General features: G+C 43.4%; 1 protein-coding gene across 1 annotated transcript in view; it reads right to left on the bottom strand.

The window, feature by feature from the left end:
• The window catches only part of COL21A1 (collagen type XXI alpha 1 chain), a 526,378-nt gene that overhangs the window by 43,204 nt on the left and 468,756 nt on the right, over positions 1-14,418 (bottom strand). Inside the window, exon 26 of the mRNA XM_073589133.1 lies at positions 11,903-12,040. Within this exon, the coding sequence (XP_073445234.1) occupies positions 11,903-12,040 (138 nt within the window). The remainder of the gene's footprint in view (positions 1-11,902; positions 12,041-14,418) is intronic.

Raw genomic sequence — 14,418 nt, 5'->3', positions numbered from 1 at the left:
TCTTTGCCTTGTATGGTTCTCTCACAATGGCTCCCACATACAGAATCATCTTATATCTGCTGTGGTCTTTTGCCTTTTAAAACATCAAGGTCTATTACAAACCCTCAGGTGAGGAATGCACATTTATGCATCACCAAGACCAAACCCAAATCATCATATATCAGCCAGCGCATACGTCACAGTATGCTCACAGGAGTATTTCTCTAAGAAACTCTAGAATGAAAACAAACATCATTAGACATCAAAAAATGGCAAAACTGTTCAAACAACAATTTTCAGGGATATTCAAGAACTTTTATAATTAGTCCATGAGGGAATCTTGGCAGGGGATGTAGTATGCCATGGTATTGGAAGAGTGCAAGGGGCGGTTACAGTGGGGGCTTTGCATGCCTCCATCAGGTGTCCCACCTCTATCTTTCCAACCCCCTATCTCATTTGTCGCCACCCTCTTGGGTCTGGCAAGTTGCAATTTACCTTTTCTCCTCAGATCTTGCCATCTCCTCAACAGGTCACTTGTAGAGATCCCATCTATCTCCTGGAATGGAACCCCACTAGCTATCAGGTCACAAAACAACTCCGTCCTGCTCTTTCTAATTTGAGTATCATCATCTTTTCTCCTTCCTTGATCTACTCTCTTTACTGTACTATTTTTTGATACTTTTGCTCTCTCTAGAGCAGATAGCTGGGAGATTAGATTGCATGCTGTGTAGACAGTAGTGGAATTTCCCATAAGTGCACTGAACATAGTGAATAATGGGGCTTTGTAAGCAGCTGGGGCACCTTCTATGAGCTTATTCTTCATCAATACTGTCAATATTGCAGCATCTGGTCCCTTCCAATCCTCAACAACAACAAAGTGATCATTCAGATCTGGCACAGGATTGCGAGTTATGCCACCTATACCTGCGATTTCTCTCAATCTCTGAACTCCATCTGCAAGAGTCTCCCATCGTGTCTGTGGTATTAATTCCATGGGAGAGTCATACACTTGTGCCACAGAATCCCTCACCAAATGCAGCAAAGAGAAAGTCTCTGTAGTGTCCCTTGCACGTCTCATTTTTAGACGTACCATAGGATCAATACAAATACTACAAAGTCCTACTGCCTCAAGACGGTTCAAGATTATAGTATCGGCTCCCTGATCCCATAATCTGAGAATCCATGCTAACAAAGGTTCTCCTGCTTGCTGCCTGTACCTGCTAGCTAATTCTGATAATTCTCCTGCTGTATAATTCCTAGTTTCTTCAGTCATTGAAGCTTCTGCTCCTGTAGCTGCGTTTCCTGCATCCATCGTATCTCGACTTCGCTGTGTGACTTCTCTCCTAGTTTTAGTAGTCACAATTGGTCTGGCTTGCTTTTCTTCCCCATTTGTCTCGCTGTCAGAGCCTTCCCATTCTAGCAAATCTGACCATTTCTCACATGCAATCATGGTTCTAATCTGTGCAGTACAAATATCTGACACTGGCCGCTGTCTCCTCCTGCGCCTATTCTTATTCACATTTTTCATTACATAAGCTTCAAAATTCCTTTGCATATTGTCATGCTGTTTCATTTGGTCTCTCAAGGCTGATTGCAAGCTAATCCTTTGCTCTATAGCTGTATGCAGCTCTAAATGCAAACTGTCTATCTCCTCCTGTAATCTTTGGGACACTTGCACAAAAATCCATCCAACGGCTGCTGCAGCTTTCTGCTCTTTTGCATCATACCTCGAGAGATCAAATTTTGCAGCCACTTCCTGGGGATTTGATAACTGCTGTCCCTCCATATACTTGTTACATTCCTGTGCCATTGGGGTCCACTTTCCTGGTAACACCCATTCTGGCAAAGATCTGACACTACTCTCAACTGCTTTCCTACTCTTAACAAACTTATTCAATTTTGCAAACATTTTTATTCAAAACAATCCCACTTCTGACACCAATTTGTATTGTAAGGGTTCCAATGGATTGTAATGAATAAGAAAATGCTCACACAAGAACTGAATTTCTAAATTGATTTACTTAATAAATGATAAGATTAAATAATAAACAATATAAAACTATAAATACATATGCATTAATCAGAAACAGGCATTATTCACACATTACATTGTCCATGCACTCAAGCAGTCAGTGAGCGGAAAGGTGCACCTCACAACTGATGCATGGTCCAGTCGGCATGGCCAGGGCCGTTACGTGTCCATCACTGCGCACTGGGTTAATGTGGTGGATGCAGGGTCCACAGGGGACAGCGGTGGTGGGACAGTGCTGCCTAGCCCACGGTATAGGAAACAGTTGGCTGTAGGCGTTCGACCCTCCTCCTCCTCCTCCAGAAGCGAAAGCTCGTCCACAGAGCGCAGTCGTACGAGCACTCTATCTGCAGCTGCCACTGTTGCACACGATGTGTCCCCCTATCGAGCAGCTAGTGGAAAGCGTCAGCAGGCTGTGTTGCAGATGATGTGTTTGGGCAACAGACACACCGCCGAGGTGCTGGCCGAGTACTTGAAGCGACAAACTGAGTCATGGCTGGGCAGTGTACATCTTGAGGCAGGCAAGGTAGTTAGTGATAACGACTGTAATTTTGTGGCAGCCATAGCCCTTTCAAAACTCAGCCACATACCTTGCTTGGCTCACACCTTGAACCTGGTGGTGCAGTGCTTCCTCAAAAATTATCCGGAGTTAACAGCCCTGCTCCAGAAGGTGCGAAGACTGTGCGCGCACATCCGCCGGTCGCCTGTACACTCCGTTCGTATGCAGAAGCTGCAGCGATTGCTCCACCTTCCCAACCACCGCCTCATTATCGACATTGCAACAAGGTGGAACTCCACCCTGCACATGGTGGAGCGGCTGTGCGAGCAGAGGCAGGCCATAATGCATTTGTGGGAGGATACACGGCCAGGCACTTTGAGAGCAGACATGGAGTTGACAGGTGTGCAGTGGTCGAAGCTGAAAGACCTTTGTAAAGTCCTTCAGTGTTTTGAGGAATGCACACGGCTGGTAAGCGCAGACGACGCCATCCTAAGCATGAGCATCCCACTTATGCGTCTGCTCATGCAAACTTTGACGCACCTTAAGGAGCAGGCATCTGCAGCCAATGTTGATGAGGAGGAAGAGGAGGAGGGAATCCTTGATGACATTCAGCCATTGTCTGCTCAGGGACCTCTCCTGGACGAGGTGGAGGAAGAAGAGGAGGAGGAGGATGATGATGGGGATGATTACTTAGGGGAGGAGGATGCATCTCGTGGGGCAAGTGAAAATGTTGGCGTGGCAAGGTCTGGTACAGGGTTTGTGCGTGACTGGAGGGATGTGGATTTGCCAGAAAGTGCTCCTCCACCCAGCACTCGCAGTGCATCATTGACACCGGGAACATTGGCCCACATGTCAGATTATGCCTTGCGGATCCTAAAAAGGGACCCCCCGCATTGCCAAAATGATGAACGATGACGACTACTGGTTGGCCAGCATCCTGGATCCACGCTATAAAGGCAAATTACAAAACATCATGCCACAGGAGAACCTTGACCTAATATTGGCTAATAAACAAGCAACTCTGGTAAATCGGTTGCTTGAGGCATTCCCAGCACACAGCAGCGGTGATGGTTCTCACACGAGCCGTACGGGCCGGGGGCAGCTTGGCAGAGGTGTTCGTGGTGCACACAGCAGAAGTGGCGTTGGAGACAGGGGTTTCATGACAATGTTGTGGACTGATTTTTCAAATACCGCTCACACAACTGGTAATACTGCATCGATGGAAAGTGACAGGAGACAGCAGTTGTCAACTATGGTTACAAACTACTTTTCCTCCCATATCGATGTTCTCCCACACAGGTCATTCCCCTTTGACTATTGGGCCGCTAAACTGGACACCTGGCCTGAATTGGCACAATATGCCTTACAGGAGCTCGCTTGCCCAGCTGCAAGTGTGCTATCGGAAAGAGTCTTCAGTGCAGCTGGATCAATCCTGACAGAAAAAAGGACCCGTCTGTCAACCCAAAATGTGGATGATCTAACCTTCATTAAAATGAACCACGCATGGGTTTCCAAGGATTTTGTCCCACCTTCCCCTGATGACACATAGGGTGACAGAAAAATGGCTTGCTTTGGTCCACCTCTTCCTGGTACTTCACCTATTTCGCCTTTTGCATCAGCTGAATGTCCAACATCAACATATGCCACTTTCTAAAACTCCCTAACTGTGCTGCCTCCCCCCCATGGCCGGGGTCACCACCTAGCGCACGACACCGTGCAAGTGCCGTTGCCCTGGACAGGTGGGTAGGCCGACTCTTGGGCGCGGGCACTGGCACAGGGTCCCTCATAGTGCAATCAAGTGTCTCTGACGGTGGTGGTGCACACCCGCCGTCAGACACACCGCTGTACTATGAGGGGCCCAGTGCCAATACCGATGCCCACGAGTGGGCCCCCCTTGCTTGGGCAGGGCCCCAGCATTTGCAATCTTTACCTCTCCCTGCTCCTCCGCTGTGTAATCTGGGCCGTCAAATCCATACTGTGCCTGACACCGTCTGAGCCTGCCTCCTGATGTATAGACATATATTTTGAATGTGTACGCTATCCATACATGTTATCCGGGGATACGGTACCCTTTCTAACCTTTGTGCAATCACGTGCAATCCATACTGGGCCTAACACCGTCTGAGCCTGCCTCCTGAGACATATATTTTGAATGTGTACGCTATCCATACATGTTATGTGGGGATACGGTACCCTTTCTAACCTTTGTGCAATCACGTGCAATCCATACTGGGCCTAACACCGTCTGAGCCTGCCTCCTGAGACATATATTTTGAATGTGTACGCTATCCATACATGTTATCTGGGGATACGGTACCCTTTCTAACCTTTGTGCAATCACGTGCAATCCATACTGGGCCTAACACCGTCTGAGCCTGCCTCCTGAGACATATATTTTGAATGTGTACGCTATCTATACATGTTATCCGGGGATACGGTACCCTTTCTAACCTTTGTGCAATCACGTGCAATCCATACTGGGCCTAACACCGTCTGAGCCTGCCTCCTGAGACATATATTTTGAATGTGTACGTTATCCATACATGTTATCTGGGGATACGGTACCCTTTCTAACCTTTGTGCAATCACGTGCAATCCATACTGGGCCTAACACCGTCTGAGCCTGCCTCCTGAGACATATATTTTGAATGTGTACGCTATCCATACATGTTATCTGGGGATACGGTACCCTTTCTAACCTTTGTGCAATCACGTGCAATCCATACTGGGCCTAACACCGTCTGAGCCTGCCTCCTGAGACATATATTTTGAATGTGTACGCTATCCATACATGTTATCTGGGGATACGGTACCCTTTCTAACCTTTGTGCAATCACGTGCAATCCATACTGGTCCTAACACCGTCTGAGCCTGCCTCCTGAGACATATATTTTGAATGTGTACGCTATCCATACATGTTATCTGGGGATACGGTACCCTTTCTAACCTTTGTGCAATCACGTGCAATCCATACTGGGCCTAACACCGTCTGAGCCTGCCTCCTGAGACATATATTTTGAATGTGTACGCTATCCATACATGTTATCTGGGGATACGGTACCCTTTCTAACCTTTGTGCAATCACGTGCAATCCATACTGGGCCTAACACCGTCTGAGCCTGCCTCCTGATGTATAGACATATATTTTGAATATGTACACTATCCATACATGTTATCTGGGGATACGGTACCCTTTCTCACCTTTGTGCAATCACGTGCAATCCATACTGGGCCTAACACCGTCTGAGAATGATAGATGGGGCCCACCATACACTGGAACATTCCAAAGGTGGACATCAGACACTGGAGCAGCATTTATAGGGCCCATTATACACTAGAGCATTAGAAATGGGGCCCATTATGTTTGGAGCATTATTTGGGCCCATAAGACAGTAGAGCTTCATCCATGGGGACCAACATATACTGTAGCATTATGTGGAGCTCATCATATACTGTTTCAAACATTATATGGGACCAATGATTCTGTATGGAGAAATAGATGGGCCTCGTCATGAGATGTAAAAAGTGAGGTATTTTTCATTGTACTATACCGCTATTTCTCTGTCGTATCGGAGCATGATGAGTTGTGGTATGTGTTAAAGGGGCGCTCTTTCGCCCAGGGCACATGAAAACCTGGACCCAGCCCTCCCCCCCCACAGTCTGTAGTCAAATAACCCCCATTTTTCAGTGCGTAACTTGTATTATGAAGTTAATTAAGGTTGACAAGCTTAAGTAAGAAGAATTGATGCTTTTGGCATTCAAATGGGCACTGTTGGTGTGTTTCCTGTCCTCCTCTCACTGCCGACTTTTATTCCCCATTGACTTACATTGGGTTTCGTGTTTCGGGACGACCCCGACTTTTCCCTATAATCGGACGATCTTGCTCGACCCGACTTTTGGAAAAGTCAGGTTTCACGAAACGAAACGCGACCCTAAAAAACCAAAAGTCGCTCAACTCTAGTGGCAGTGATAAGATTGGCCGGCCGCGCTTTAGGGGGAATAGGCTCCCCAGGAAATATAAAAAAAATCAGAGGGAATATCTAACTACTGATTCTGATTCCAGTTACTGTGACGACAACTCGGTGATGACGAATTTGAGAGATGATACATCGGTTTGTGAATCTGATACTGCACATACTTCCGCAAAACAGGTCCCTTTAGGTGGAGAACGAGACGAGGGGGCAAGAGGATGAGGCGTCACGCCCCAGTACAACAGAAAAATGGTGACTTGGAACAGGAAGGAGAGATAACCCTTCCAGATGATATGGTGATCAATTTAACCGACCATCGTTTATCACCTGATCACCGTTCTTTATTATCCAAAGGCTTGAATTTTTGCCTTCCCAGGGACTTTGATTTTGTGTACTTTAAGATTGACCTTTTTAAGGCAATGAGAAAAATACATCTGCACAAATCTTTTTTGAAAAAATCTGACCTCACCGCACCTGATGTGGTTAGCCCATGCACTGTGGGTCCATTGGGTTTTCTTGTGGACTCCAGTGCATTTGCAACCATCAGGGAAGAGGCGGCTTTATTAAACAGTTTATGTGACGTAAATGCTTCCACAGAACACAATGATGCAGGGGTTTTTGAATCTGTTAAACTGTTTATGCAGGGCGTAAAATCTACATTTATGCCTCCGATTTCTCCAGGCAATGTGATTGATTTGTTTGAAACGCAGGTATTGAAGGATGTGGAAGCTTTGGTTTACAGGAGGGCTCCCTCTAATTTATCTCCTGAGGAAAAGTGAGCTTTGTCAGTGATCACCAAGTGGTCTGATGTTGTGGTAAGAACCGCAGATAAAGGTGGCAACACGGTGCTGTTGCCAAGGTCAGTTTATTTGAATGAAGCCACCAGACAACTTTCTGATGTTAATACTTACATGAAGCTTAAAAATGATCCCATGGGAAAATTTAATAATGATCTTCGTTCTTTTCTCAGGAGATATGTTGAATCAGGGGTCATCCCTAAGAAATTAGCAGAACGCTTGCTACCGGAGTTCTGCCAAAAAACCCTATTGGTAATGTATTCCTAAAATACATAAGTCTATGTCCTGCCCTCCCGGCCGACCCATTGTGTCCGGGATAGGGTCTCTTACTGAACCTCTCTCCCAGTATATGGATTGGCTGCTTCGTCCTCTTCTTGGCGACATCCCCTCATATAAAAAAGACACTAAAGATTTTTTGAAAGTTGTCAATGATTTTGAACGGCAGCCTGGTTTTTCTCTTGTGTCCATTGATGTGTAAAGTCTCTATACTAAGATCCCCCAGGATCTAGGGGTAGATGTGATAAGGGAAAATTTAGCCACAACGGACAAAGACATTGCATTCATTGACTTTGTATGTGAGGGGATTCGTTTTGCTTTGAGACACAAAGCATTTAAATTTCAGAATACTTGGTACCTACAACAGGTCGGGACCGCGATGGGAACTTGCACTTTCGCCAATTTTTTTGGGCTGTTTTTGAAAACAGGCACATCTATTCACTTTCTAACGTCTTTTTGAAACACATCAAGATGTATATTAGATACAGTACTAGATGGTGGCCCGATTCTAACACATCGGGTATTCTAGAATATGTATGCAGTTTATTAATGAACATTTAATTATAATGCAATAATGTACCCCCCAATCCTGATATGCATGGTCCTCTCACCCCTCTTTCCTGGTATGCATGGTCCCCTGACCCTCCTTTCCTGGTATGCATGGTCCCCCCTCACCCCCTATCCTGGTATGTATGGTCACCGTCACCCCCCTTTCCTGGTAGGCATGGTCCCCTCACCCTCCTTTCCTGTTATGCATGGTCCCCCTCACCCCCCTTTACTGGTATGCATGGTCCTCTCACCCCACTTTTCTGGTATGCATGGTCCCCTCACCCCTCTTTCCTGGTATGCATGGTCCCCCTCACCCCCCTTTCCTGATATGCATGGTCCCGTCACTCTCACCCCCCTTTCCTGTTATGCATACAATACATATGCATGGTCCCCTCACCCCCTTCGCTGGTATGTATGGTCACCGTCACCCCCTTTCCTGGTATGCATGGTCGCCTCACCCTCCTTTCCTGGTATGCATGGTCCCACTCACCCCCTTTACTGGAATGCATGGTCCTCTCACCCCGCTTTTCTGGTATGCATGGTCCCCCTCAACGCTTCAACACATCCTAGCGATTCTGAGATTGTTTTTTCATGACATATTGGGCTTCATGTTAGTGGTAAATTTTGGTCGATAATTTTTGTGTTTATTTGTGAAAAAATCAGAAATTTTTCAAAAATTTAGAAAATTTTGCAATTTTCAAATTTTGAATTTTTATTCTGTTAAACCAGAGAGTTATGTGACACAAAATAGTTACTAAATAACATTTCCCACATGTCTACTTTACATCGGCACAATTTTGGAAACAACCTTTTTTTTTGTTAGGAAGTTATAAGGGTTAAAAGTTGACCAGCGATTTCTCATTTTTTCAACAAAATTTACAAAACCATTTATTTAGGGACCACCTCACATTTGAAGTCACTTTGAGGGGTCTATATGGCAGAAAATACCCAAAAGTGACACCATTCTAATAAGTGCACCCCTCAAGCTACTCAAAACTACATTCAAGAAGATTATTAACCCTTCAGGTGTTTCACAGGAACTAAAGCAACATGGAAGGAAAAAATGGACATTTTAATTTTTCCAACAAAAATTTTCTTTTAGCATCAATTTTTTCATTTTAACATGGGCAACAGGATAAAATGGATCCTAAAATTTGTTGGGCAATCTCTCCTGAGTACACCGATACCTCATATGTGGTCATAAACCACTGTTTGGGTGCACGGCAGGGCTCAGAGGGGAAGGAGCGCCACTTGACTTTTTGTGGAAAATATGCTGGAATATTTAGCGGTTGCCATGTCATGTTTGGAGAGCCCCTGTGTGCCTAAACATTGGAGCTCCCCCACAAATGACCCCATTTTGGAAACTAGACCCCCCAAGGAACTTATCTAGATGCATAGTGATCACTTTGAACCCCCAGGTGCTTCACAAATTGATCCGTAGAAAAAAAAGTACTTTTTTTCACAAAAATTTTCTTTAGCCTCAGTTTTTTCATTTTCACATGGGCAACAGGATACAATGGATCCTAAAATTTGTTGAGCAATTTCTCCTGAGTACACTGATAACTCATATGTGGTCATAAACCACCAGAAGGGAAGGAGCGTTATTTGACTTTTTGAATGAAAAATTAGCTCCAATCATTATCGGACACCATGTCGCGTTTGGAGAGCCCCTGTGTGCCTAAACAGTGAAAATCCCCCACAAGTGACCCCATTTTGGAAACTAGACCCCTTATGGAACTTATCTAGATGTGTGGTGAGCACTTTGAACCCCCAAGTACTTCACAAAAGTTTATAACGCAGAGCAGTGAAAATAAAAAATCTTTTTTTTCCTCAAAAATGATTTTTTAGCACGCTATTTTTTATTTTCACATGGCTAACAGGAGAAATTTGACCACAAAAGTTGTCCAGTTTGTCGTGAGTATGCTGGTACCCCATATGTGGGGGGAACCACTGTTTGGGCGCACGGCAGGGCTCAGAAGGGAAGGAGCGCCATTTGACTTTTTGAAATGAAAATTAGCTCCAATCATTAGTGGACACCATGTCGTGTTTGGAGAGCCCCTGTGTGCATAAACATTGGAGCGCCCCACAAATGACCCCATTTTGGAAACTAGGCCCCCTAAGGAACTTATCTAGATGCATGGTGAGCACTTTTGACCCCCAAGTGCTTCACAAAAGTTTATAATGCAGAGCCGTGAAAATAAAAAATATTTTTTTTCCTCAAAAAATTATTTTTTAGGGCGCAATTTTTTTATTTTCTCAAGGGTACCAGGAGAAATTGGACCACAAAAGTTGTAGTCCAGTTTGTCCTGAGTACGCTGGTACCCTATATGTGGGGGGACCACTGTTTAGGCATACGTCGGGGCTTGGAAGGGAAGTAGTGACATTTTGAAATGCTGACTTTGATGGAATCGTCTGCGGGCATCATGTTACATTTGCAGAGCCCCTGATGTACCTAAACTGTGGAAACCCTCCACAAGAGACCCCATTTTGGAAACTAGACCCCCTAAGGAACTTATCTAGATGTGTGGTGAACACCTTGAACCCCCAAATGCTTCACAGAAGTTTATAAGGCAGAGCCGTGAAAATAAAAAATCATTTTTTTCCTCAAAAAAAATGATTTTTAGCCAACAATGTTTTTTTCACAAGGGTAACAGGATAAATTGGACTCCAAAAGTTGTTGTCCAGTTTCTCCTGAGTATGCTGGTACCCCATATGTGGGGGGGACTACTGTTTGGGCACACGACGGGGCTCGGAAGGGAAGTAGTGACATTATGAAATGCTGACTATGATGGAATGGTCTGGGGGCGTCATGTTAAATTTGCAGAGCCCCTGATGTACCTAAACTGTGGAAACCCCACACAAGTGACCCCATTTTGGAAACTAGACCCCCCAAGAAACTTACCTAGATGTGTGGTGAGCACCTTGAACCCTCAAGTGCTTCACAGAAGTTTATAACGCAGAGCCATGAAAATAAAAAATCATTTTTTTTCTAAATAAAATGATTTTTAGCCCACAATTTTTTTTCACAAGGGTAACAGGAGAAATTTGACCCCAAAAGTTGTTGTCCAGTTTGTCCTGAGTACGCTGGTACTCCATATATGGGGGAACCATTGTTTGGGCACACGTAAGGGCTCGGAATGGAAGTAGTGACTGACGTTTTGAAATGCAGACTTTGATGGAAAGGTCTGTGGTCATCGTTACGTTTGTAGAGCCCCTGATGTGCCTAAACAGTAGAAACCCCCCACAAGTGACCCCATTTTGGAAACAAGACCTTCCAAAGAACTTATCTAGATGTCTGGTGAGCACTTTGAACCTCCAAGTGCTTCACAGAAGTTTATAACGCAGAGATGTGAAAATAAAAAAATCATTTCTTTCCACAAAAATTAGCCCCCAATTTTTTATTTTCCCAAGAGTAACAGGAGAAATTAGACCCCAAAAGTTGTTGTGCAATTTTTCCTGAGTACGCTGATACCCCATATGTTGGGGTAAACCACTGTTTGGGCACACATCGGGGCTTGGAAGGGAGGGAGCACCGACTTTCATGACGCATATGTGGCGTCATTGGTCGTGAAGGGGTTAAAAGGCACATCAATGTTAAACTACCATTTTTGAGCTTGCCAAAAGAACATGCTAATCATTTAATATTTTTTCCTCACCAACTGACGTAAACTGACTGAAACACTGATGACAGAGACATTGGTTTACATAGCTTTGAATCAATTTGCATACATTTTCACAATCCATTTCATGGTTTAAATTAGTTTAAAGCAAAATGAATACATGAAAAAAGAATGTTACATACAGGTCTTCCTTCTTGACCGGGTGGACCTCTATCCCCACTAAGACCCCTAGGGCCAGGAGTACCAATTAAACCTGGAGGACCAGGCTCTCCTCTTTGTCCATTAAATCCTAGAAGTCCTGGTTCTCCAATGTCTCCTTTCTGAAAAGATAGCAGTATAAGTAAATCGATTCAATAAGTATGCTTTTACATCATTCCCTATTACCCATAAAATTGTGTTATCTTTTCAATTAGCCATTAAAATATATCAACAACTGAAGATTCTCAATTTTGTTTATTCTATCCACTGGCTATCTTAGTGCAAAGATATATTTTTTGGGTAACAGGCAATCGATCAACTTGGATATTCTAAGAAATAAATGTGCAGCATGTTACATTTTAGAGCAGGAGAAGATTCTGTATAGCTTACTTTTTATTCATTTAAATCAAATGTCATTCTGGACTTACCAGTTAAGGGGGTGACCTATTAAGTGGCTGAAAGTCAAACCTACAGGTACTTCTCACAAAATTAGAATATCATCAAAAGCTTAATTTGTTTCAGTTCTTCAATACAAAAAGTGAAACTCATATATTATATAGAGTCATTACAGAGTGATCTATTTCAAGTGTTTATTTCTTCTAATGTTGATGTTTATGGCTTACAATGAAAACCCAAAAGTCATTACCTCAGTAAATTAGAATAATTAACAAAAACACATGCAAAGGCTTCCTTTAAAAATGTTGCTTAGTCTGTTTCAGTAGGCTCCACAATCATGGGGAAGACTGCTGACGTGACAGATGGCCAGAAGGTGGTAGTTGATCTACTTCACAAGTAGGTTAAGTCACAAAATGTGATTGCTAAAGAAGCTGGCTGTTCACAGAGTGCTGTATCCAAGCATATTAATGAAAAGTTGAGTGGAAGGAAAAAGTGTGGTAGAAAAAGGTGCACAATCACCTACAGCCTTGAAAGGATTGTTAAGAAAAGGCCATTCAAAAATTTGGGGGAGATTCTCTAGGAGTGGACTGCTGCTGGAGTCATTGCCTCAATAGCCACCACACACAGACGTATGGGTTACAAGTGTCAAGCCACTCATGACCAATAGATAACACCAGAAGCAACTTACCTGTGCCAAGGAGAAATAGAACTGGACTGTTGCTCAGTAGTCCAAGGTATTGTTTTCAGATGAAAGTAAATTTTGCATTTCATTTGCATTTCATTTGAAAATCAAGGTCACAGAGTCTGGAGGAAGAGTGGAGAGGCACACAATCCAAGCTTCTTGAGGTCTAGTGTGAAGTTTCCACAATCAGTGATGGTTTTGGGGAGCCATGTCATCTGTTGATGTAGGTCCACTGTGTTTTATATTCAATTAATTTTTATTGAATAAAATCATTTTAACATGCAAAGAAGAAGTATTCGTTGAACTTGAGTAAATTCAAAATAATTTACAATAAAGTGTAGTTATACAGTTATAACAAATTCAGAAGTAACATAAACCATATAATAACTGATAATTAGTTGATAATTCACATTTAGAAATTTTGCATCCAGAGGTATAAGGAGCATAAGATAATGAAAAGACTTATGCTGGTCTCGTATTTAGAATTGGTGTCGTAACACAACTATTTACATGGATGGAAGTATTAGTGTTTTTAAAAGGGTCCACTGTGTTTTTTCAAAACCAAAGTCAGCGCAGCCATCTACCAGAAAATGTTAGAGCACTTCATGCTTCCCTCTGCCGACAAGCTTTCTGGAGATGGAAATTTCATTCTTCAGCAGGAGTTGGCACCTGTCCACACTGCCATAGTACCAATACCTGGTTTAAAAACAACAGAATCACTGCGCTTGATTGACCAGCAAACTCACCTGACCTTAACCCCATAGACCATGGGGTATTGTCAAGAGGAAGATGGGAGAAACCAGGCCCAGCAATGCAGATGAGCTGAAGACTGTTATCAAATCAACCTGGGCTTCCATAACACCTCAGCAGTACCACAGGCTGATCGCCTCCATGCCACGCTACATTGAAGCAGTAATTGATGCAAAAAGAGCCCTGACTAAGTATTGAGTGCATTTACTGAACATACATTTCAGTAGGCCAACATTTCGGATTTTAAAATCATTTTTCAAGCTGATGTTATAAAGTATTCTAATTTACTGAGATAATGACTTTTGGGTTTTCATTGGCTGTAAGCCGTAATAATCAACATTAGCAGAAATAAACACTTGAAATACATCACTCTGTTTGTAATGACTATATATAATATATGAGTTTCAATTTTGGTATTGAAGAACTGAAATAAATTAACTTTTTGATGATTTTCTAATTTTGTGAGAAGCACCTGTACATAATATCCAGTTTAGACAGGCCGGCCAGAATTATTCTGTAAACACAGAATATAATCCTTATGGCAGCCCATCTCATGTTTCTGTAGGGTGGTGTACTGCTGAAAACTTTGATTTTAATGCCAACATGAGCAATCTAATCACCAGAAAAATCAGCTTTTTGTTTTGTTCACTTGATGATTGGCGGCCAATCTTC

Source organism: Dendrobates tinctorius, unplaced genomic scaffold (genome assembly GCF_039654945.1).
Source record: "Dendrobates tinctorius isolate UK_male_01 unplaced genomic scaffold, ASM3965494v1 ptg000107l, whole genome shotgun sequence".
Taxonomy (NCBI): Eukaryota; Metazoa; Chordata; class Amphibia; order Anura; family Dendrobatidae; genus Dendrobates; species Dendrobates tinctorius.
This window is presented reverse-complemented; position numbering and strand designations above follow the sequence as displayed.